The sequence below is a fragment of the Palaemon carinicauda genome, chromosome 30, assembly GCF_036898095.1.
Source record: "Palaemon carinicauda isolate YSFRI2023 chromosome 30, ASM3689809v2, whole genome shotgun sequence".
Taxonomy (NCBI): Eukaryota; Metazoa; Arthropoda; class Malacostraca; order Decapoda; family Palaemonidae; genus Palaemon; species Palaemon carinicauda.
The window spans coordinates 65,435,408-65,459,497 of NC_090754.1; the positions used below are offsets into that span (position 1 = coordinate 65,435,408).

A 24,090-nucleotide genomic window follows, 5' to 3' on the forward strand; every position below is an offset into this window, starting at 1 on the left:
TCCACACGATCTATCGGTTAATCACATATTTTATATCCACAATTCATTTAATCTGATAATCTTTAATAACAAAACACATAAATGTGCACACCGAATATTTATTCCTAACCTCATTTTTGAAAAGTACAACCAAACTTGAAAATTTTATAATTAAGTGTCCACTTAATGATCATTTTCAACTTGTGTTTTCATACTACACTTATTACATATGTGCACTTGGCAATTACTTCACAGTACTGTACTGTCATTTCAATAAATCCAACATCCTAATCTAAGTCAAATGAGGGCTACATACATTTAAAACTATAAATTTTTAATAAAATTTGCATTTTTCCTAGCTATACAAACTTGAGTCATTTATATGGGTTTACTCCTAAGAAGATTTACTACAACCAGGAAAAGAAAAAAAGGTGCCTGGCTGGTAACTATATACTGTAATAGGTTACTAGACAACTCCAAGGCTGGGCAACATCAAATGCTACTGTGAGGCAGAGTCGCTCTACTCATGGTCCAGACTTGTGGGGTAGATGAGGTGGGATCTTTGAATAAATGACTCGGTTTGTAGCTAGGAAATATACAAATTTATTTAAAAATTTGTAGTTCATTCCTATGAGCATATAACCTTCCGAGTCATTTATACGGGAGTCTTCCTTAGGTGGGCGGAAGTTTCCATAAAGAACAGATCTCCATCTAGCTCTGTATCATGATAGGTATGTACAAAAATAGGTTTAAATAAAAGGGTATATAAAAATACACAAGTACATGAATGTGACAGTAAGATCGTCTCGTAAAGAGGCTGAGCTGAAGTATAAGTTTACACACAAGTCATTGACCAAACTAAAGTTTATACCTCTGTTTGGACAGGCATCATAAGGATTATTCTAGTTAAAAGTCACAACAAAATATATTATTCTTACTTGCATTAGGGCATTTTCAAACTACTCCTGGGTTCACTGGCTGGAGGAGAAAGTGACAAGCAAATTTGTTCCTCTGTCATACCCTTTCAATGCAGAGAATAACTGATTCTGTGACGAATAAATTAAGTTATCTGTAAGAGCTTGGTCCAGATTAGTTGCTGAGCTGCAACAATGGGACCTAAAGAGAAAGTATCAAGGGATCTATGGGTAGTCTTGTAGGTAGTAGACTGGGAAGGTGGTATGTCTTTTCCAGACCTCCGCACAAAGGACCTGGGACACTGATTGGTTCTCGCAAAACGCCAAGGTTGCAGCACGATCATGAATGTCATGTGCTGGGTGGGGGTGGGGGTTGGCACTAACCGATAGTTTTTAGGCCTCAAGAATAACCTCCCACAACCAAAAAGAGATTGTGTTCTTGGAGATTTTCTTAGTGCATCCAGTATTTATAAAAAGGTTATGGAGATGAGATTATAAGTCAAATCTACTATCATTAATTGCTAGATTCTTTGTTTTTGCTACAACCACAAATTTGGGAACAAAAGAAAAAGACAACTCTTTCCAGCCCTTGGAATGTGATAAAACTATGAAAAGCCATGTAACTCACTCACCCTCTTGGCAGATGCTAGGGCAAGGAGAAACACAGTCTTCAGGGTTAGATTACTATCCAGGGCTTTATGAGGGGCCTTAGATCCTTTATCACACTCCAATATGGGGGCTTAAGCTCCCAAGGAGGACACATTTGTTGGAAGCTCCTGATAAGAGGCAAGAGTTCCCAAGATGAGAGATTGATTCCCTTCAGCTTAAAGACCTAGCTCAAGGCCAAGCAATAGCCTTTTACCGCTGAAAACTTCCTTCCCTTAGGAACAAAACATCTATCAGTACCACTTGGCTTGATAGACCGCTGCCGACGACTTTCTTAGGTATTCTTAAAGCTCCCTCAAAGTCAGTGTCAAAAACCTCTCTTTCGGAGTGCTAGATAACCTGCAACCGTGAAAAGACTGGCAGTGAACTGCTTCGTGGGGTTGACAAAGTAGGTTTGGCCAGTCTGGAAGTTCCCTCAAACATTCGCAATATCCAGCAAACCTAGATACCACTCCACCTTGGGGCGATTAGCATTCCTCTGACGTCTCAGACATCAACGGATTTTGTTCAGCAAGTGACCTATCAGGCAGGATAGTGAGAAGGTGTAAAAGTCCAGTTCATGCCACAGATGTTGGAAAGCATCCTCCATCACCTTTGGTGGGTCTGGAAATGGAGAGCAATACACCAGAAGTTTGGTGTTCAGGTAAGTGGCAAACATGTCCAATGTTGGGAACCCCACAAAGTCAAAAGACTCATCGCCACTTGAGGAAACATAGACCATTGTGAACCAACTGTCATCTCCAGTTGGCTCAAATGGTCTGCAATGATGTTCTCTTCCCGGGAATGAAGCGTGCCGAGAGCGAGACCGCACCGACTGACTCCAATAATGGATTCCCACCTTTAGTTGACAGAGCAAGTGGGATATAGAGCCTCTTGTTTGTTGATGTAAGTCACTACAAAGTTGTCACTCATCAACAACAGTGAGTGACCTTTATGGATCTCCGAGAAGTGAAGTATTGGTGAGTATATTGCTTTCATCTTCAAGTAATTGATGTGGAAGGTGACCATAACCCAGACATCTGCTCCCTAACGAGAGGCATCTGAGAAGAGTAGAAAGTCTTAAGGCAGAACCTGAAGGAGAGTGCAGGCTAAGAAGGTTCTCTTGCCTTAACCCCCACCAAAGATCTGTCATCACTTCTCAGCGTACCATCACAAAGACTGCAGGAGGGTACGATGTTTGTGACCATTTGTTCTTCAGAGCTCACTGCACTGAGCAAAGGTGTATCCTTCCGAAGGGTTGAATTGAATTGAATATGGGATTTAGGCATTAAGCCAAGCACTGGGGCATCAAAGGCCATTCAGCGCTATATAACAAAAATCATTCAATCATATCTGTACACTCACACCATTTAGTATCATTTTAACCTTTAATACAAATCGTAACACTTTCATACAATAAAATCTAGATGTGAAATAAATAGCGATTAAAAGGGTAAAATAAATAAATAAATTAATAAAATCAATTATAGCTCGTAATATAACCCAATACTTTGTATAAATTTTCTCAAGTTCAGGGTATTACAGTTTTCCCCCAGTATATCTCTTAACGGTTTGTCCTGGAGTAAATGTGTCCTCCTCTGGAGATTAAAAACAGGACAATCGACTAAAATATGTTTAACATCCATTGTCACTTGACAGGTATTACAAAGAGGGGCCTGTCTCCCTTCCCCACTCTTCATTAAATAATTGTGCGTTGCATGTGTATGGCCAATACGCAGCCTAGTTAAAATAATTGTATCCCTTCTACTTGTAGAATTACAACATGACCATTTATCCACCAATGGGTGGATTTGTTTCAATTTTGTATTGGTGGTCAGTTCAGACCATCGAGCTTGCCACTTATTTTTACAGTAAAGATGAATCTCACTTTTAAGATCTTTGTAAGGAATACTCAAGGGGGATGGATTACTTAGCCCTGAAGCTTCCTTTGCTGCCTTATCAACTTGTTCATTCCCATCCACCCCAACATGGGCAGGGACCCAACAGAAGTGAACACTGATACTCTTCCTAGATTGCAGAAGTACTAACCAGTCCTGCACCTCTTGTACTAGATGATGGCCTGGCATAATTTGTTTTAATGAGAGTAAAACACTATTGGAATCCGTAAAAATTGTATAAAAACTATTTTGGTTGCCATTTTTAAAAATATGTTGGACTGCGAGAATTATTGCGTACAACTCAGCAGTAAAAATTGAACAAGAGGATGGGAGTTTCCTTCTAATAACAATATCCCCCACCACAGCTGCACTTCCAACTCCTGCAGCCGATTTGGAGCCATCTGTAAAAACATGTTTCCCATGATGTTGAGCAGCATGATTTAAAAACTCACTTTTCATTACCCTACTAGGTAAGGTATTTTTCCCTCCTGCCGTAAAACATACTTTAACAGGTGGATTACACCAAGGAGGAGACTTGGGATATCCTACCTCTGCTATCTGTGCTGTTAACAAGCCTACTTCTCTAGCATCATTTTTCAGCTGTACTTCCAAAGGCTTAGGCACTCTAGATCTGTTAGGAGCCCGATCTAAAGGCGCCCTAACATATTTACAGTTAGGATTGTTTCTCACAGCAAGGGACCTAGCTAAAAACCTCAAACTCAACTCCTCTCTGCGAATGGAAAGGGGAGGTATGCCAGAATCAACATAGAGACTGTCAATGGGAGATGTTCTGTAAGCACCTGTGCAGATGCGAAGCCCAGCATTGTGAACAATATCAAGTTTTCCAAGTAAAGTCTTTGTAGCTGACCCATATATTTGGCATGCATAGTCTAACTTGCTCAGACACAAAGATGTATAAATTCTAAGCAAAGTTGTTCTATCAGCACCCCAATCAAAATGCGATATCACTTTCAGAATGTTCAGTGACTTCTTAACCCTGATAGATAGGTCATTTATATGGGGACCAAATGTCATTTTCTTGTCGAAAATGACTCCAAGAAACTTGACACTATCCTCATATGGCAAAATACAATCATTTAAGAAAAGGGTGGGGATCTCTTCCCTTTTACGAGTACGAGTAAAGCGAATGGCTTTGGTCTTCTGAGGAGAAAACATGAATCCGCGAGAATTTGCCCATGCGGAAGCAGCATTTATTGCAATTTGAAGATTTTGGCATGCTTGTAGTGCAGATGATCCACTACAATAAATTGCAAAGTCATCGACAAATAGTGATCCTTGTATGCCAGGAGGTATGTGACTAATGAGACTATTAATAGCAACAGCAAACAAGGTCACACTCAATACGCTGCCTTGGGGGACACCTTCTTCTTGCATGTAGGATGAAGATAGTTCTGACCCTACTCTCACTTTAATGGAGCGGTTTGATAAAAATTCTTCAATAAAAGAGAACATATGTCCTCCTATACCCCACGAGGCCAATTGCTTTAAAATACCACCCCTCCAGGTGGTGTCATATGCCTTTTCAAGGTCAAAAAAGACACCCACCACCTGGTTTTGGTTAGAAAAAGCATTTGAAATTTCCCTTGATAACATCAGCAAAGGGTCTAGAGTACTTCGGTTCTTCCTAAAACCAAACTGTCTGTTAGATAAAAGATTTTTTGATTCTAGATACCACACAAGTCTGTTGTTGATCATTCTCTCAAATAGTTTGCATATGCAACTGGTCAAGGATATGGGCCTATAACTAGATGGCAGTTCTGGGTCTTTACCAGACTTGTGGCCTGGAATTACAATTGAAGTATGCCAGGAATCAGGAGATGTATGGGAAGCCCATAGACCATTAAAGGTTTCTAATAAAAATTCCTTGGTATCCACTGGAAGATGTGATATCATTTCATACCGGATGCCATCCTCACCTGGGGCAGTTAAAGAAGAGCTGGAGATAGCATTTTGCATCTCCTCCATACTAAAAGGCAGGTTAAAAGCTTCAGTATTTGAAGAAGCAGGAGGAACAACAGATGTTGATGCTCTAATTTGTTGAAATGCTGGGGAATAGTTGTCAGCACTTGATACATGAGCAAAGTGCTTAGCAAGAACCTCTGCTACATCTTTGGGGTCAGATATATATCTATTATTTTCCCTTAATATTGGTAGAGGCTTAGGGACGAATTTACCTTGAAGTTTTCTAATCTTGTCCCATATTTCCTTTGAAGGAGTTTTGGTATTAATATTAGATATATATTTCTTCCAAGATGCTCTCTTTGCTTTTTTAAAAATTCTTTTTTGTTTGGCACAGGCTCTGAGATATGCTATTCTATCTGCTAAATAGTTTGTCCTCAAGTATCTTCTGAAGCAAGTTCGGGTCACTTTTCTTGCGTTGGCACATTCTTTACTCCACCAAGGAACTACAGAGCGATGAGGTAAACCGCATGTTTTAGGTATAAACTTGCTAGCATTATCATCAATAATATTTTCAAGATGTTGATAGGCATGCACTGGAGATGTAAATTCATCATATTCTTTATCAGTGTGTGAACAGTTTTCATAAGCTGCCCAGTCTGCCTCATCTATCTTCCATTTTGGTGGACACTGAGAAGGAAGATTATGGACATAATTTAACATTATTGGCCAATGGTCACTGCCATGTAGGTGTTCATTTACTGACCAAAGGTAGTCCAATCGAATGGATGAGGAACAGATTGACAAATCAATGGCTGATGTAGAGTTGTGGAATACATCATACCTAGTTGGAGAACCATCATTCATTAGTATTACATCATTGTTGTCGATTAATTCTTCAACAAGATTACCCCATCTATCGCACACATTTCCACCCCATAAAGTATGCTTTGCATTAAAATCACCCATTAAAATAAAAGGGGCAGGAAGCTGATTGATCAAGTCTTGGAGGTCAGAAAGTCTAAGCCTTCTTGGATTACCAGCATGATCTAAGAGGAAAAGTTCTAAGGATGGTTCAATATATAGCGAGCATAAAGTAATTTTTTTCCCGATATGAGTTCTAACTGCACATGCCTGTAGTGGTGTATTGAGTGGGATTGTTTCAAATTTTACAGATTTGTGAATAATAAAACCTGTACCACCTTGAGCTCTTGCAGCTTGCAAAGGAGGGGATCTACAAAGATGATAATTGAGTCCAGGATTAAATGGTTTGTCACCGATCTTGGTTTCCTGTAGGCAAATTACCTTCGTGTCCGAGTCCCTGGTTAAAGTTTTTATTTGCTCAATGCTAGTACTTAGACCTCTGCAATTCCACTGGATGATAGACATTATCTTTTGTTATTATTTTTCTTTGTCTCATTTGTCTTTTGGGACTTTTCAGATGAAGCCATGTAAGGCCTGGAGATGGAAGGCTTTACTAGGCCACCACTCTTCTTTTCTTTCTTTCTAGAATCTTTACAAGAGTCAACCTTAGGATCATGAGCAGTAGGGCACTTACCTGACTTAGATGAAGGTGAGGATGATGGGGACCTTTTCCTCTTTGGAAGATCTTGTTTTCCAATCTCCATCAAATCAGGTAGAGATTCTGCCTGAGACAATACATTTAAGGTGGTGGAAGCCACATTGGCTTCCTTGGAGGATTGTGCTAGAACTTCAACAGTTCGAGCACTTAACCCAGAAGGCTGGGCTACTACCTCTAGGGGAGATGCTCCTATCGGTGACAATACTTTTGGTGTGTTGGACACCATATTGACCTCTTTGGAGGTTTGTGCTCTGGCTTTTATAGCCTGAGCACTTGACCCAGATGGCTGGGCTACTACCACTAAGGGAGATGCACCTGACGGGCCAGGTGCTGCCACTGGTCCCCCTGTGGTAGTAAGGGGTAGTGGATTATAATCTTTTGTTGGCATCTTAACCGCGCGAGCAAAATTAAGTTGCCGATTGAGTAAATGCTTTGCATAACCTACACTTATATGTTCAGCATTTGCTTTCAAGATTGCAGCTTCTTCATTCTTGTATTCTCTACATCTTTTATCATTTGGTTTATGATTATCTTTACAGTTTGCACAGGTTGTATCTCTGTTGCATTGGCCATGTTCTAACAAAGAACAGTTAATACAGATCTTCGTATTATTGCAGTACCGGGAAGGGTGACCGTACTTGAAACAATTGAAGCATTGTAAAGGCCTAGGTTTATATTCTCGAACACGTACTCTTTCATTCTCAATAATTATATGATCTGGTATAACAGGGGTTTCAAATGTTAAAACTACCATGCTTGTTTGAGGGATCTTACTTACTTTCCAAACATTAGCAGGGCACATGTCCAGAATTTCTGGTTCTGAGAATTCATATAGATCTTTATCAAAAACTACTCCTTTACCATAGCTGAAGCTCATATGTGGTTTAATATCCTTAATAGGATCAATTTCTGCAATCTTCATGCCACAAAGCATGTGAGCTTGAGTATCTGATTTTGCATTAATCAAAACAGATTGCTTACCGTATCTACTAATATCCTTACTTTTAATTAATCCAACTTTTTTTTGTATAAATTTACTAATCTTATAATAGTTATAATTTTCTATCTTTCCAGATGCAATTATCCATGTTGGGGGCTTGGGGGTTCTTACTTCTGGAAGTCTATGCTCTATTTCTTTTTCCATCCATTCTTCTGGTTTATATACCTCTAGGTGTCTTGGTGCTTTATCACATAAAGCCCCAGAAATCAAACAATTGTCAATTTTTATGCTATCTAAATTTTTATTTGCTTCTAAAGCAATCTCAAAACTTGAAAATGATACCCAAGCTTCCCAAAAGCCTTTACTACCATTAAGCTCCATTAAAATTTCTTTGATTGCTCCAAATCTACAGAAGGCTTCATGAATTATGTCATAGCTACAACCAATTGGTATGTTTTTTAAATGGAGAATTTTCAGATTTTTTGTTGGATCTGGTAATGAGCCAGAACCAGAGAGTAAAGTATTACGGTTATTACAAGCATCATTTTCCACCAGTGCCGATAAATTGTCTTTAACAACACTGGTCAAAGAAGTATTGTTGGAGGAATCCTTTTTATTGCCGAGGTTGTCAACAGAGCTTTCCCTATTTAAACAAGCATAAGTCGTCAACGGTGTCTGGGGTTCGCCATTTGATCCAGGGGTACGGGGAATATTAAGTTTACTCATTAATTATTTTTTCAGGGGGAGGGAAGGGGTCATAATAACAATGAAAAAAAAACAATGGAAAAAAATATAGTTTAAGGGAGAGAAAAAATTAAGACTGTCTGAAATTCCAAAGAAGACACTGTTAGCCTTTCCTGGAATTAATTTCTCCACCAATGACACCTGTGAAAGCTGCTTACCAAATGTCCACTCCCTACCCTACCACAAAGGGATGGTACCACTATGATTAGAGTGGCTCAAGTGTATGCCAAACCCGCTTGATGGGACTGAGAGCATTTCATGAATACAATCATCCCCACTCTAATCATAGTGGCAGGCAAACCGGACAGAATGCCGAGAGTCCTATCTCTATAAAATCGCCAACCCCTGGAATCCGAAGGCCAAATTTCCTAAGAGATAGTTCCGCGTGCCAGTATGGGAATACTGACACTCCTAGGTGTCCAAACATTTTCGGGTAGTTGGCAAGACCACCACAGCTCCCACAATTGATTTTGAAATAAAAACCGATCATGGATACAATGTCCCCTCTAAAAAACCTGGACAGTGAAATGGGTAAAAGAGTTTTGACAGCAAGGTTGGAGACAGCTGATAATTATGAAGGAGGAATAAGCAATAAGAGGTAATAGAAAAAGAATGAGAGAAATTTAGAGTCAAACTGAGGAAAAGAAATTCCCCAGTTCGAGAGCCCTCTTGCCCGTCACAAGCCTTCAGCACGGGAATGATATGCCGTGCTGAAGCCCAATGACTTCATCAAGGCATTCTCTCGTTAAGAGGGTATCCAGTTTCTCAAGGGAAGTGAGATGTCCTGGGAGTTTCTGGTAAGAATGGGCTGGGAGAGATTCCCTTTCGAGAACGGGTTCTACCACTTGCTTGAATCCTATAACCCTATCTGCAGATGGAAATGCTCTGACTTGGACCGAGTCTATTTCTAAGTCTAGGTAGCTGATGTGCTGTTGAAGTACGAGGCCGGACTTCTCAAGGTTCAGTTGGATCCCCAACTCCCTGCAGAAGTAAAGATCTCTGTGATGCAAGAGCTCAGTTTAAGACTCTGCCAAGAAAAACCAGTCATCCAGATACCTTAGAAGCCTGATGCCCATAACTTGGGCCCAAGACAAGACTAGGGGGAAGATCTGGTAAAGACAGATGCTGTGGAAAGGCCAAAGCACAACACCTTGAAGTGATAGATCTTGACCATGAAAGGGAATCTTGGGTACTTTTTGGATTTTTGATTAATTAGAACCTGAAAGTACGTGTCTTTCAGGTCTATGGTCAGCAAGAAGTCATTCTTCCTGATGCCCTGAAGAACTGTGTCTTGGGTCTTCATCTTGAACTTTGTTTGCAGAACAAACAGGTTCAAGTGGGAAATGTCTATAACAGGACTCCAAGTCTCCAGCCCCATCATCTCTACTAAGAAGAGGTTACCAAAAAACCACAGGATCTGTTTGAGACCTCCTCTATTGGCCAACATCTTGGACATTTAAATTTCCAGATCTCTTGGAGATCCTCTCAAATAATATGGTTATGTTGTCAGAGTCTGACATAATGTGAGTTGACACTCTCTGAATGGGACCCGATACCCTAACCGAAGGACTTCTTCTGTCCAGGAATTGGCCTCAAAGAACTGCCACCTGTCCTAATGGCTCTGCTGGCATCTACCAATAGTAGTAAGTCAGGGAACTTGCCCTCCCTAGCTAGAACCTCTGCTACCTCGACTCCTTTGTCCAGAGGGGTGTCCTCTCCAGCGATAGGTGGGGTGGTGATCTTGCTTCCTAGTCTTCTGGGAATCTATAATTGGCAAGTCTACATTATTGATTATTTTATTTGAATCGGTAATTTCTTGTTGAGGGGTGGGCATCCTAGGGGATGAAGCTCTCCTCATGGAAGAAGACTGGTTAGCCTTTTCTATTTTCCTTATCACTACAGCAACTTTAGTCGGGTGGAAACAGCGTGGGAAAATCAACCACAGAATCACGCAAACATAAGGCATCCCTGGGAGATAACTGTTTCATGAATCAGGTGAAATCACCATCTCAGCACCTGAGGATACAGTTACCTCAGGGGTAAAACATCTAGGCCTTTAGCACTAAACCTTGATAGTTTCTCGAACTGTTTAACCACATCTGAATTTTTCATATCCGCTGTTACAACAAAGCGTGACACCGGATGGCAGACATGACAGCTATTTTCATGTTTTGCATCTCTGATGCAGAGAAGGTGGAAGGGAAACTAGCTACATCAGGATCTATCAGATGAGCCTCAAAATCTGTTTAGAACCTTCTCTGGTGAGAAAGTGGTAACAGGCATAGTCTTCAGGACCTACTGGACCTAAGGGAGTTCTCAGAAGCCAAGACTTGGTTACTGAGAAGGTCTTAAGTGTCACAAGTCAAATAATTTTGAAAGAGACCTGTCAAACCAATGTCTAGTACTGTGTGACTGGCAGAAAAGGGCATCAATAGCAAACGCCTTATTCATAACTTGGGCGTGTGGAGGTTCACACAAACCAACTAAACAGCGGATAAGACTCGTTTTCTTGAGGAAGCGAGGTGTTTCTCACCCAGACGTTGGAACTTTGTGTGTGTGTGTGTGTGTGTGTGTGTGTGTGTGTGTGTGTGTGGGGGGGGGGGGGGGGGGCAGCATGTCACCCACAATGGGATCCATAGAATCTTCAATGACAGTAAGGGCAGGATCATCATGAGTTGTCACTTCTTTAGGAGCGTAAAGGGGTTCCTGTTTAGGAACTACATTAGATGATTCAACTCTTCCATTAAGGTCTTTGCGTTCCCGTCCATTATGAGAACACCGAGACGAAGGTACCGAAAAGGATTGAAAGGATTCGTAATTACTCCAGTGGTAGATTCCTCCACTCTTTTAAGAGTGAGAAGGAATAGTAGAAAACTCCCAGTCAGATCTTGATCATTATGAAGAAAAAGGTTTCTCAGGGGAGGTCAATTAGGAGCATCTTCTACAAGGAACATGCCTACGATGCCCTCCTGACGGTACAGCAGGCTGCGTGCAAGGTGGTACCACCCAAGAAAAACGGGGTAAGGGGATCAGTGCCCTTTTTCTCACCCGTTTCAGAAAAGAAGAAACACCTGAAAGGGAAACTTGCTGTATCCATAGCATGTGAGCAGTTAGTAACTTTCTCAGAAGCTATACAGTAGGATTAATAGGTAAGGTCTAAATATTAATTTGAGCAATCTAGGCTATACATTAGATTAGGTTTGTTATTGTTTCATCTCGAAGACAAGATAAGTTCCAAATGAGGCTGGGCTTGCGAGGTAGAGGCTATATGGTAACCACCCAAAATTGATTTAACTGCACGATCAGTGGTAACGTCCGCACGTCTATAAACTTGGGGAGCTGCCTGATCATGTCGTGTGTCCCAATGATGGAATAAAATGGCGTCACAGTTAGGATACATGGAGATACACTCACGCACTGAGATAGTGGTACGTTCTGTGACGTCAGCCTGCACAGGCATGGTGGCGCGTTCAGGAACATCCGAGTATATACGCTGAAGTATGGTATTACACATACAGTACTTGAAACACGAGGAGTTGACACGTTAGTACAGTAGATACTGTTATGACTTTAGCCTTCCTAAACATATGTTTGGAAGGAGAATGATAAAACCTACAAATTTTCTGTTGTTGGGACCCCTGAGATTGTCCAGACTCTGAAAAAGATAAGGGAGAATTCTGGGGTGAGCCCGAAAAATTCGTTCGAGGAGAACGATGCCGAGGACCCATAGGCGTACAAGGCAAGCCAGCCACTTATGTACAAGTAGGGGAAAGGTAAGAACCTTCCAAAAGAGCTACTACAGTCCATGGGGGAAATAGCAATCTTAACTCATATCCGAGGAGGTCTCGGGTGAGAACGGGTGAAACTTTCAACACTTTAATTGGAGAGACCTCCAAAAGTAAGATGTCTGCTTACTGCTAGAAATCTGAAATGAAAGGCTCACCACTAAGAAAACTTGTGGGAGGTGATAGAGATCTATTCAGATCTGAGAAGTCAGGCACCAATGATACAGGAACTGAATCTTCCATAGGAAGTGCAGGGGCCTTAGCCCGTGGATCAGTCTCGGGTAGTGATTTTATGATCACTATTCCCTACAGGTATTAACACATTAACTAGTTTCAGTAAATTGCAAGCTAAGAAAATCAAGGCCGTCACCCTCGGTTACTGGAGTCATAGTTCTGATAAAGGAGGCTCAGGATGGGGAATATCGTGTATCCTAGGAAGGAGCTGAAGATTCTTACTCTCCAAAGATAAAGATAAGAAAAGGGATCTATCCCTCTTGGCTTGCTTCTTACGACATGAACGATACTTCTTCCAATGGGAGGGCGGTCACTCCCTACAATACTTTCAGGAAGATTCATAAGAACACCACTTACCACATTAGTTCAGACAAAGGGGATGCAGATCAACCTTGAACTGGCTCATGAAGGTACCACAAGATCGACCTTCACAGCCAAAACAAGTCTGCAGAGCACTAGCAACTTCACTCGACACAAAACACTGAAAAGGGAAAAGACACTTAAATGGAAATCCAACGTGGAGTCAACGTGATGAGAGTGGAGAAGAAATCAGTCTCTTGAGGCGACCAGAAGAGAAGTGACTGCCCCACAGTAGCTGGTGATGCTGCCCAGCCTTGGAGTTGTCTAGTAACCTATTATATAGTTACTAGCTAGGAACCTTTTACCTTTTCTGGTCGCAGTAAATCGACTTGAGAATAACACCATATAAATTACAAAGAAGTTTATATCCGCATATGAACAAACGCTGCAGTGTGACAGCACAAAATCAAGCAATTATGACCAACAAATTTGATATTACGCCTATTATTTATCAATTATTTCAAGCTATGGTTAACAGCAATGAATTTTTAGATACAACTTAATAAAATGGTCAAACTCACAAACTTGGTAAAACTAAATTTCCTTAAGGTAGCTTGTATAAAATCATGATCAGAATGTTATTTGTTAATTTTTGATTAAAAAATCACCCATAATTCTAAAATAAAAAAAAATAAACCAACATTACCAACCTTAGTACACATACGATTCAAAACCAGTGGTAAAGTCAGTAAAACGACAATAATTACAGCAACTTTCACAGTGGCAAAAGAAGGAATCACCATTAACAACCCTTTTTTGGCGCAAGAGCCTATACAAGATGTTCCAGTACAAATGCGTGCCCCAATGCCTGGCCGAGCAGGGGGCTGGGGCTCCTCAACTTCGTTGATTTTCTTTGTGGCATTGACATTATTAACCTGATTCGCTTGACCATCAACTGCATTCTACAAAAGAAAAAAATCATCAAAATTAAATCAAGTCAACTTAATTTTATTTTGTATATAAAATGATCCATCCATACAGTACTTTACATTCAACAATCACTACCTTTTCTACTGTCGAAGTAATCTTTTCTATTGTTGAAGTAGCAATTCGCAAAGACTGCCTCAAAGGAGTGGAGCTGCGGACAACTACTACATCTTCTGTTGAGGGAAATGTAGATTCAAGCTTTGGAGATTCTTTTTTTTGTTTTGGCTTTGACTCTGGCTCGGGGGTTGCATTGACAACAAATTCCTTTTGGTTTTTTAATTCCACCGCATCAATGTCATTATAATCATCTTTCCGTTGAGATCTTATTCCCCGACCCCTGCTTTTGCTTCTTGATCTCCCCCGGCTTCTAGATCGAGATCTATGGAATGATGAAAATAGCTGAAGAAGAAAATCGTATGTCAGTCAAAAATTATTTCCTTATAATATTGCAACTTATACAGTACTTTCATGATATAAATACTGGGAATCATAGATATATTATGTTAATTTTCTATATATGCTACACAAACAGTTTATTTATGGATAAAAGCTGAATATTGTTCACATGGTGTTAATCAGGACTTTGACGTACTTTACTTACATCATATTCCACTTAAAATTAAAGTACAGTATTGAACATGAATTATATTTCCTAAATATTCCCAGCGGACTGGAGGTTTTAAAAATTATAGGCTGCACAGTTTCCTAAAAAAATTAAAAACTTTTATTAAAACTAAGATATTTGAACTTTTCAAGAACTATGACTCATTGAATCTTAAAGGCAAATTGTGACGACTAATCAACTGATAAATAATGATCTTTATAGTGCCTGGCACAGAATGATTAAATTTTGAACCCTATGACACTGCTCTCCTCATGTTTAGTTAAACTTGTAATTTATCCAGTATTTTGTCCATTGCATAAACTTACTGAAAGCATTCAAATTTTCAATGCAAACACAGAATATTAATTACTGTATGCTTATATTTCACTTACATTAGTTTAGTTCATTGTTAAAGTTTAATTGAACAACATAAAATGACAACTCAAGTTAACATGAGGGCCTTGTTTTCAAAACAGCTGAGTGCAAGCAGATCTTTTCTTAACATCATTATTCAAAATTAATTATTAGACTGCAAAGAGTAGCTGTTGATGACATTAATGGTGCATATAGGAATGAACAGTATCTGGTTTCCCAAAGGGTAATGTTCTTACCCCAATACGTTTTGTTCATTTAATATGGTTATAGGGTTACTCCTGTTTAGTTTTCTACGGCCAGACAAGCAAAAAGATATCCGTAGATTGTGTCATGCTGGGCCAGTGCTGCTCATGCATGACGGGCTATGCTTGTCTCAAGCACTTACTCAACTCTCTTCTGGTCAAAGACTTGAGGAGTGGTTAAGGCAGGACCTTTGGTAAATGACTTAGGTTTGTATAGCTAGGAAAAATAAAAATTATATAAGATTTATAGTTTATTCTAACGCAGATACTAACTTCTGACTCATTAGGTGGGAGGAAGTCTCCGTGAAGGTAGGAGATCTACCCTTTACCCCCAAGCTACAATTACTGTACTATTAGTAATAGAAAGATATCAAAGTGAATTATTTGTGAACAGTACAGCTGGCTCTTACAAGGCAGGGCCTTGTGTTCTATTCCAGAGAGCTTCACCAGGGTGAAGTGATGTGAACATCAAGTGGCTTGTAATATTAATACTGTATATTCAATATATCAGCCAAAAAAACTCAAGGCATTCTTACCTCCATTAGGGAGATTTTAAGCATGGGCTTCAAGTTTGATCAAAATTGCCATTCACCTTTACAGTATACTCATAAACACCTTTATATTATTATTATTATTATTACTATCCAAGCTACAACCCTAATTGGAAAAGCAAAATGCTATAAGCCCAGGGGCTCCAATAGGGAAAAATAGCCCAGTGAGGAAAGGAAATAAGGAAATAAATAACTGAAGAGAACAAATTAACAGTAAATCATTCTAAAAAAAGTAACGTCATAACAGATATGTCATATATAAACTATGAACAACTTCAAAAACAAATATGTCATATATAAACTATAAAAAGACTCATGTCCGCCTGGTCAACAAAAAAGCATTTGCTCCAACTTTGAACTTTTGAAGTTCTACTGATTCAACAACCCGATTAGGAAGATCATTCCACAACTTGGTAACAGCTGGAATAAAACTTCTAGAGTACTGCGTGGTATTGAGTCTTATGATGGAAAAGGTCTGGCTATTAGAATTAACTGCCAGCCTAGTATTACGAACAGGATAGAATTGTCCAGGGAGATCTGAATGTAAAGGATGGTCAGAGTTATGAAAAATCTTATGCAACATGCATAATGAACTAATTGAACGACGGTGCCAGAGATTAATATCTAGATCAGGAATAAGAAATTTAATAGACCGTAAGTTTCTGTCCAACAAATTAAGATGAGAATCAGCAGCTGAAGACCAGACAGGAGAACAATACTCAAAACAAGGTAGAATAAAAGAATTAAAACACTTCTTCAGAATAGATTGATCACCGAATATCTTAAGGGACTTTCTCAATAAGCCAATTTTTTGTGCAATTGAAGAAGACACAGACCTTATATGTTTCTCAAAAGTAAATTTGCTGTCGAGAATCACACCTAAAATTTTGAAAGAGTCATACAAATTTAAAGAAACATTATCAATACTGAGATCCGGATGTTGAGGAGCCACCGTCCTTGACCTACTTACAATCATACTTTGAGTCTTGTTAGGATTCAACTTCATACCCCATAACTTGCACCATGCACTAATTTTAGCTAGATCTCTATTAAGGGATTCACCAACCCCAGGTCTACATTCAGGGGATGGAATTGATGCAAAGAGAGTAGCATCATCTGCATATGCAACAAGCTTATTTTCTAGGCCAAACCACATGTCATGTGTATATAGTATGAAAAGTAATGGGCCAAGAACACTACCCTGTGGAACACCGGATATCACATTCCTATACTCACTATGGTGCCCATCAACAACTACTCTTTGAGATCGACTACTTAAAAAATCAATAATAATGCTAAGAAACGACCCACCCACTCCCAACTGTTTCAGTTTGAAAACAAGGGCCTCATGATTAACACGGTCAAAGGCAGCACTAAAATCAAGGCCAATCATACGAACTTCACGACCACAATCAAGGGATTTCTGTACTGCATTGGAGATTGTAAGAAGGGCATCACATGCTCCAAGGCCTTTACGAAAACCAAATTGCAAACTAGGGAATAGATGATTACCTTCAGCAAACCTATTAAGACGTTTTGCCAGAAGACGTTCAAAAACTTTAGATAATATGGGAGTTATGGAAATTGGGCGGTAATCAGTGGGACTTGAGCTACCACAAACACATTTACATAGAGGAGTAACATTACCAATTCTCCAACAAGTGCTAAAAGCTCCTCTTCTTGCTAACTTGCGCAAAATAACAGATAACTTTGGAGCTAAGAAATCTGCTGTCTTTATAAAAAACAAAGGAAAAATATCATTTGGGTCTACACCTCCATAAGCATCAAGGTCCATCAACAGAGCTTTAATCTCACGAGATCGAAAAGCTAAACTAGTTAGTTTAGCCTCAGGAAAACAGGAATAAGGAAGTTCAAGTTTTTCATTACTCTGTTTACTGTCAAAAACATCAGCCAAAAGGGTTGCCTTTTCCTTTGGACAGTGAGTGACTGAGCCATCTGGTTTAAGTAAAGGAGGAACTGCTGCATCTACACCAAAGAGTGCAGATTTAAGGGTAGACCACCATTTATGTTCCTGAGTTGTACCAGAGAGGGTTTCTTTTATGATTAAATTGTACTCCTTTTCAGTTGAGGCATACACTCTCTGAGCAAAAGCTCGAAGCTGAGTATAGTTGTTCCAGGTCAAATCTGATCTGTTACCCTTCCAAAGGTGATAGGCCTCCTGCTTCTCCAAATAAGCACGTCTACAATCATCATTGAACCACGGTTTGTCCTTCATTCGGTACCTTAGCACACGAGAAGGGATACGCCTATCAATTATGTTGACTAGATTCTCATTCAAAGAGACAACAGGATCTACACTATTATATAATTGTGACCAATTCAAGCACAAAAGATCATGCAAAATCCCATTCCAGTCTGCTTGGGATTTCATATAAATTTTACAGGAATATGATATATCAGGGACAGGCTGCTCAGTCTTCACTAATAATGAAATCAAGGCATGATCAGAAGTCCCAACTGGAGAATCAACCTTACTAGTTATAGTAAATAACTGATCCCTGGGATATAAACAGTTACTTGTCCCATGAGAACTTAGATTAGACGATTTGTTGAGCAGCAACAATGGGTCCAAAGGAAAAGGTGTCTAAGTATACGTGTGCAACGTACAAGTGGTTTGTCTCTTCCGGACTCCTACTTTTAGGAATTGGGCTACCGAGTGTTGTTTGCAGAACGATAAGGTTGCAGCTGGTCCACGAGGGGGGGGGGGGGTACTTTGAAGAGACTTCCCCCAGGACTTAATAGACCTTAATAATAAGTTTCCTCAACCAAAAAGTAATGGCGTTTCTGGCAACTTTCTTTTTGGAGCAGCTAGTGCTCACAAACAGATTGGAGATTCTGGCCCCAAGATAATGCATCCATTTCAGATATCCACGTACTGCTCTTACAGGACATAGTAATATGACATGCGGGTCATCAATTACTTCCTTCAGACAGAAGATCGTGAAAGTCAAATCTGATATCATTATCGACCAGAGTTTGGGTTTTGGCCACAAATTCAGGAACAAAAGACAAAGTTAGTTCTCACCATCCTCTGGAATGTGACACAAGGCAAGATATACCATGAAGTTCACCCACTCTCTTGACTGAAGCTAAGGCGAGGAGGAAGACTGTCTTCAGGGTAAGATCTCTGTCTAAAGCTTTATGCATCAGTTCATACAGGGCTTTCTTCAAGGCCTGTAGCACTTAGTACCATTCCAGGAGGGGGTTTTAGTTCTCAAGGAGGACAACACTGCTCGAAACTCCTCATCAAGGCTAAGAGTTCCCAAGAATCTGAGAGGTCCAGTCCTTTCAGCTTGAATACTTGGCACAAAGCCGAGCAGTAGCCTTTCATCCCAGTGACTGAAATGGCCTTATTGTTCCTTAAGGACACTAAAGTCTGCAATCAGGGGAAAAGTGGCCTTGAGTGGAGCAATATTCCCCTACAAAACAAATCACAGAAGTTTCCACTTTGCCTGGTAAACTGCTGCGGAAGCCTTTCAGAGGTATCCGGAAAGCTGCTTTGCATTTAATTTTGAAAGAATTTTTTCAGAGGAGACGCTGGATAGTCTTCAACAGTGAAGGGATAGGCAATGTACTGCATCATAGAATTTTCTCATGTAAAGTTTACGTAGTAGGTTTAGCCATTCTGGAAGTTCTCTTAGTATTTCCGTGAGAAGTTCCAGCAGGTCTGAGTACTACTCCGCTGATGGCCACTATCGTTGCTCTAACTCCCTTGGATGTTCTGATTGTGTTAAGTGTCTGACAAATCAGACAGAACAGTGGGAAGGCGTAGAAGTCTAGACTGTTAGACGAGTGTTGAAATGATCCTTTCATCACTCCACCTTGGTCTGGGACTAGAGAGCTATACACCGGGTGGTGAAAATGTCCAGAGATAGGGAACCCCACAAAGTCAAAAGTCTCTTCCCCACTAGAGGAAGCAAAGACCATTCTGAATCAACTGTCATCCCTCAACGGCTCAGATGATCTGCAATGATGTTATCTTCCCAGGGATAAACCTCGCCAAGAGAAAAATCGCCTGGGACGTGTCCACCTCAGAATCTCTACTACTAGGTTGCATAGCAGAAGAGAGGCTGCGCCCCCTTATTTGAAGATGTAGGTCACTACTGTGGAGTTGTTGCTCATCAATATCACGGAGTGACCTGCCAGAGTCTTTGCAAAGTAAGTAACACTACTTGCGCGACTTTCATTTCCAGTTAGATCATGTGAAAGCTCGTCTTCTTCTGACCATAGGCCCGATATCTGTTTCTTTCCCAGAGATCCATCTAAAAACAGCATAAGCTGTGGAGAAGGAGCCTTAAGGGGTGTTCCAACTTACAAGTTCTCATTGTTCATCCACCACAGGAGGTCCGATCTCACCACTTGAGGTACTCGCACCAGGGTTACAAGATGATCTGAGGCTTCTGACCCCTGGGCCTTCAGAGCCCACTGCACCGAGCGCAGATGCAATTTCTCCAGGGGAACAAGTTTTTCTAACAAAGAGAGGTGACCTAACAATTTCAGCCATCTCAAAACAGGCAGGAGGTCCCCATTCAGGAAAGTTGCTGCTAAAGTACTGAACCTTGCCACATCTGCCACATGGAAGGCATTGGATTGTGCCGAGTCTATGTCCATGTCCAGTTACCTGATGGACTGCTTGGGGACTAGGCTGGACTTCTGTAGGTGAAGTTGGATCCTTGGCTCCTTGTATAGATCCAGTAGTAGGTCTCTGTGTTTCAGCAGGAGAATTCTGGATTCTGCCAAGAGAAGCCAGTCATCTAGGTATCTCATGAGTTTAATGCCCATGGCACGAGCCCAGACTGAGACAAGGACAAAGACTTTACCAAAGACCTTGGGGGGCTGTAAACAGGCCAAAGCACAGCTTACTAAACTGGAACAGTTTGTCTCAAAAGGGAAACCCTAGGTACTTCCTCAAGGCAGGATGGGTGGGGACCTGAGAGTAAGCATCTTTCAGGTCTATGGTTAGAAGGTAGTTGTTCTTTTTGATGGCCTGGAGAATGGAGTCTCCATCTTAAACCTTGTCAGCAAAACAGAGAGGTCTGTGATGAGTCTCCAGGAAAAGATTGCCTGAGAAAGTCTGGGAAGTCGTCAAAAACTTCCTTCACTGCTTCTTTGCTTTACAACTTGAAGACTTCCTCTGCTAGGAAGTTCTGTGGGTAAGTGGCTTAAGACAAGCATAGCTCGTCATGCATAGCAGTTGCCCAGCAGTGCAGCATGACAAAATTTACCAATTACAGTACTTCTAGTTTGCCTGGCCGTAGAAAATAAAATCAGAAGTGACCCCATTAAATGATTCAGAGGTTTGTATTTGTATAGGAATAAATTGACTTATTAAGAAAGTCTTTTAAATATATTTGGTGGTCAATTTATCCTAAATTAATGTCTAAATTCTTTCATTCTACCTTGTTTCGGGTATTGTTCTCCTGTCTCATCTTCAACTGCCAACTCTCATCTTAATTTGTTGGACAAAAACTTGCTGTATAACAAATTTCTTATTCCTGTTCCTGATAGTAATCTCCGATCGGCCGTTCAAATATGTTTTTATATATGTTGCATAAGACTTCTCATAATTCTGACCATACTTTCCACTCAGATCTTCGCAGACCATACCATCTCCTGTATGTAGTACTGTGCTAGATATACAGTTGATTCTAACAGTCTTGCCTTCTCCATCATAAAGCTCAACACTAAACTGTATTCTAGAAGTTTTGTTCTAGTTGTGACAAGATTGTAGAATGATCTTCCTAATCTGTCATTAAAATGGTGGAACTTCAGAAGTTTATATTTGCAGAAAATGTTTTTATAATGAACAGGTTGACATAAATCTCTCTTCATACTTTATATATGATAGATCTATTCTAATAGATATTTTTATTCATTACATATCATATAGTTATTATTTCCTTACTTCCTTTCATCACTGGGCTATTTTCAATGTTGGAGCCATAGGGAGTGTAACATCCTGCTTTTCCAACCAGGGTTGCAGCTTAGCTAGTAATAATCTCCCTATATAATAAAGAGCAAGTGTCTGGCTATAAACATATGGTATATATCTTTCCTGTCATGCTCAGGGATTAGTCATACCCTGACGAGAGAGGATACCCTTAAAGGTACATTCGGAAACCACACTCCCCCACAAATTGCCGAACCAACGAGTAGTAGTCAGGAACGCGGGAGTTGTTGGGAAGCGTTGAATCTGGGTGTGTATATCTTAATATTTAGACATTAAATTTATACGGCTTGAATACATAAGCAATAATATTAATAGCTTAGCGAGGAATATCTATAAACTATATACTGTACTGTGTACAGTACATAAATTTTCTCTTTTGAGTCATAGAACTATGAATGAATGAATGATTCAAAGTTCTTTGGCATCCTGACATCGAAGGTCATTGACGCCGACATAGAACTATGATCACACATAGGATTATACCATATTTTGCCTGGTTCCATTTTAGTGTCAAGACATGAAGTAAATGCTTGCATAATTTTCCTAGAATTGTGCACTTTCTATTGAGAAAGTTTCTACTTAGGCAATTTACAATAAAAAAAAATGCATATCCTATAAGCAGTTGTGATGTCAATATTCAATTAGAAATATAAATAAGCAAATGCATATCAAATAACTGACACATCGATCTGTATAACCTCTCTATTTGCTGCTCATACAGTCTTGTAAATATACCATAGACTTGTACAAAAATGATATTTTAATTATAAAATAAATTTTTTAATATACTTACCCGGTGAATATATATAGCTGCAACTCTGTTGCTCGACAGACAAAAAACTGTAAAAAACTCGCCAGCGATCGCTATACAGGTTGCGGGTGTGCCCATCAGCGCCAACTGTCGGCCAGATACCATACTCCATGTAAACAAAGACTCGATTTCTTCTCATCCCACTGCGTCTCTATTGGGGAGGAAGGGAGGGTCATTTAATTTATATATTCACCGGGTAAGTATATTCAAAAATTTATTTTATAATTAAAATATCATTTTTAAATATTTAACTTAGCCGGTGAATATATATAGCTGATTCACACCCAGGGTGGTGGGTAGAGACCAGTTAAATGTTTACATCTTATGAGCTAAGAGTTTTTATTTCATTTTAGAATTATCAAAATAACAAAAACAAAATAAATAGGTACTTTCACTAGGCACTTTATCACTTCCCGCGGCACTTTGGCACTTAAGCTCCTTAACATCCGCCAATGAGTTGATTGCGGTCACTTGCAAGGGACTCAACTCTCTCCCCCAGGGCATGGATAGCACGCATCATGTCAGCCATCGATGGATCCTGAGTGCTAGGAGGGGGATTAGGAACAACCACTACAGGGGAAGGAATAGGATGAGGGGCATGAGGAGAGGAAAAATCTATCGACCTAGAAGAACTTCTCCTTATTCTATCTCTCTCTAGCCTGCGTGTGTACTTCTCAAATTCGATAAAATCGAATTCCGAAAGGCCCACGCATTCCTCACACCGATCTTCCAATTGACAGGTTTTACCCCGACAATTGGAACAAACAGCGTGAGGGTCGAGAGAAGCCTTTGGAAGACGCCTAGAACAGTCCCTAGCATTGCATTTTCTAAACTTGGGAACTTGTGAAAGGTCAGCCATTTTGAATTGGTCAAGGGAAAATTCCAAAAAAACGATCTAAGTCATCAACAATGAATCCGATACAAAAAAGAGTTCAAGGATTTATTTGAAGAAAAACCCTGCACAGCGAAAGCTCAAAACCAAAATAAAGTACTTCACCAAAGATGATGGGAAAAACTCCAGGTTTCAACAGCGAGTAAAGTACGTCTTGTCGACACGTCGACAGAGAAGAAATTGAGTCTTTGTTTACATGGAGTATGGTATCTGGCCGACAGTTGGCGCTGATGGGCACACCCGCAACCTGTATAGCGATCGCTGGCGAGTTTTTTACAGTTTTTTGTCTGTCGAGCAACAGAGTTGCAGCTATATATATTCACCGGCTAAGTTAAATATTTAAAATTGAATAGATTCAATATGACCATACACCATATAGTTGCCTACATTTACTAGTGTTTAATGCTGCTTTTACTTTACAGATGTTGCATATTAATATACACAGTAGTATGTAAATTGATTAAGGCTTCCTGTTATAACCAAACAATTACTCAATAAAAGTTTAGCATAATACAAAGAAACATCATAATTCTCATCTTACCTTGACATCTCTGTGTTTTATTACATATTCTGATTTTCCATCATCGTTGAACTGAACTAGATATTCGATATCATTTAAATCCATTATTACGCCTTCAAACCACAAGGACGAACCCGGCCATTTTGCCATAACACGATCATTCAGTTTTAAAAGAACCATTTCTGGAAAATAAAAT

The 24,090-nt window shown here is 39.9% G+C and overlaps 1 protein-coding gene across 2 annotated transcripts in view; it reads right to left on the reverse strand.

The window, feature by feature from the left end:
- LOC137623223 (delta(14)-sterol reductase TM7SF2-like) overlaps positions 1–24,090 on the reverse strand; it is a 98,697-nt gene that overhangs the window by 35,207 nt on the left and 39,400 nt on the right. For both annotated transcript variants that reach the window (XM_068353944.1, XM_068353945.1), the window contains exons 2-4: positions 23,916–24,076; positions 14,007–14,327; positions 13,652–13,903 (exon numbers count right to left, since the gene is read on the reverse strand). In XM_068353944.1, coding sequence (XP_068210045.1) covers positions 13,652–13,903; positions 14,007–14,327; positions 23,916–24,076 — 734 coding nt within the window. The remainder of the gene's footprint in view (positions 1–13,651; positions 13,904–14,006; positions 14,328–23,915; positions 24,077–24,090) is intronic.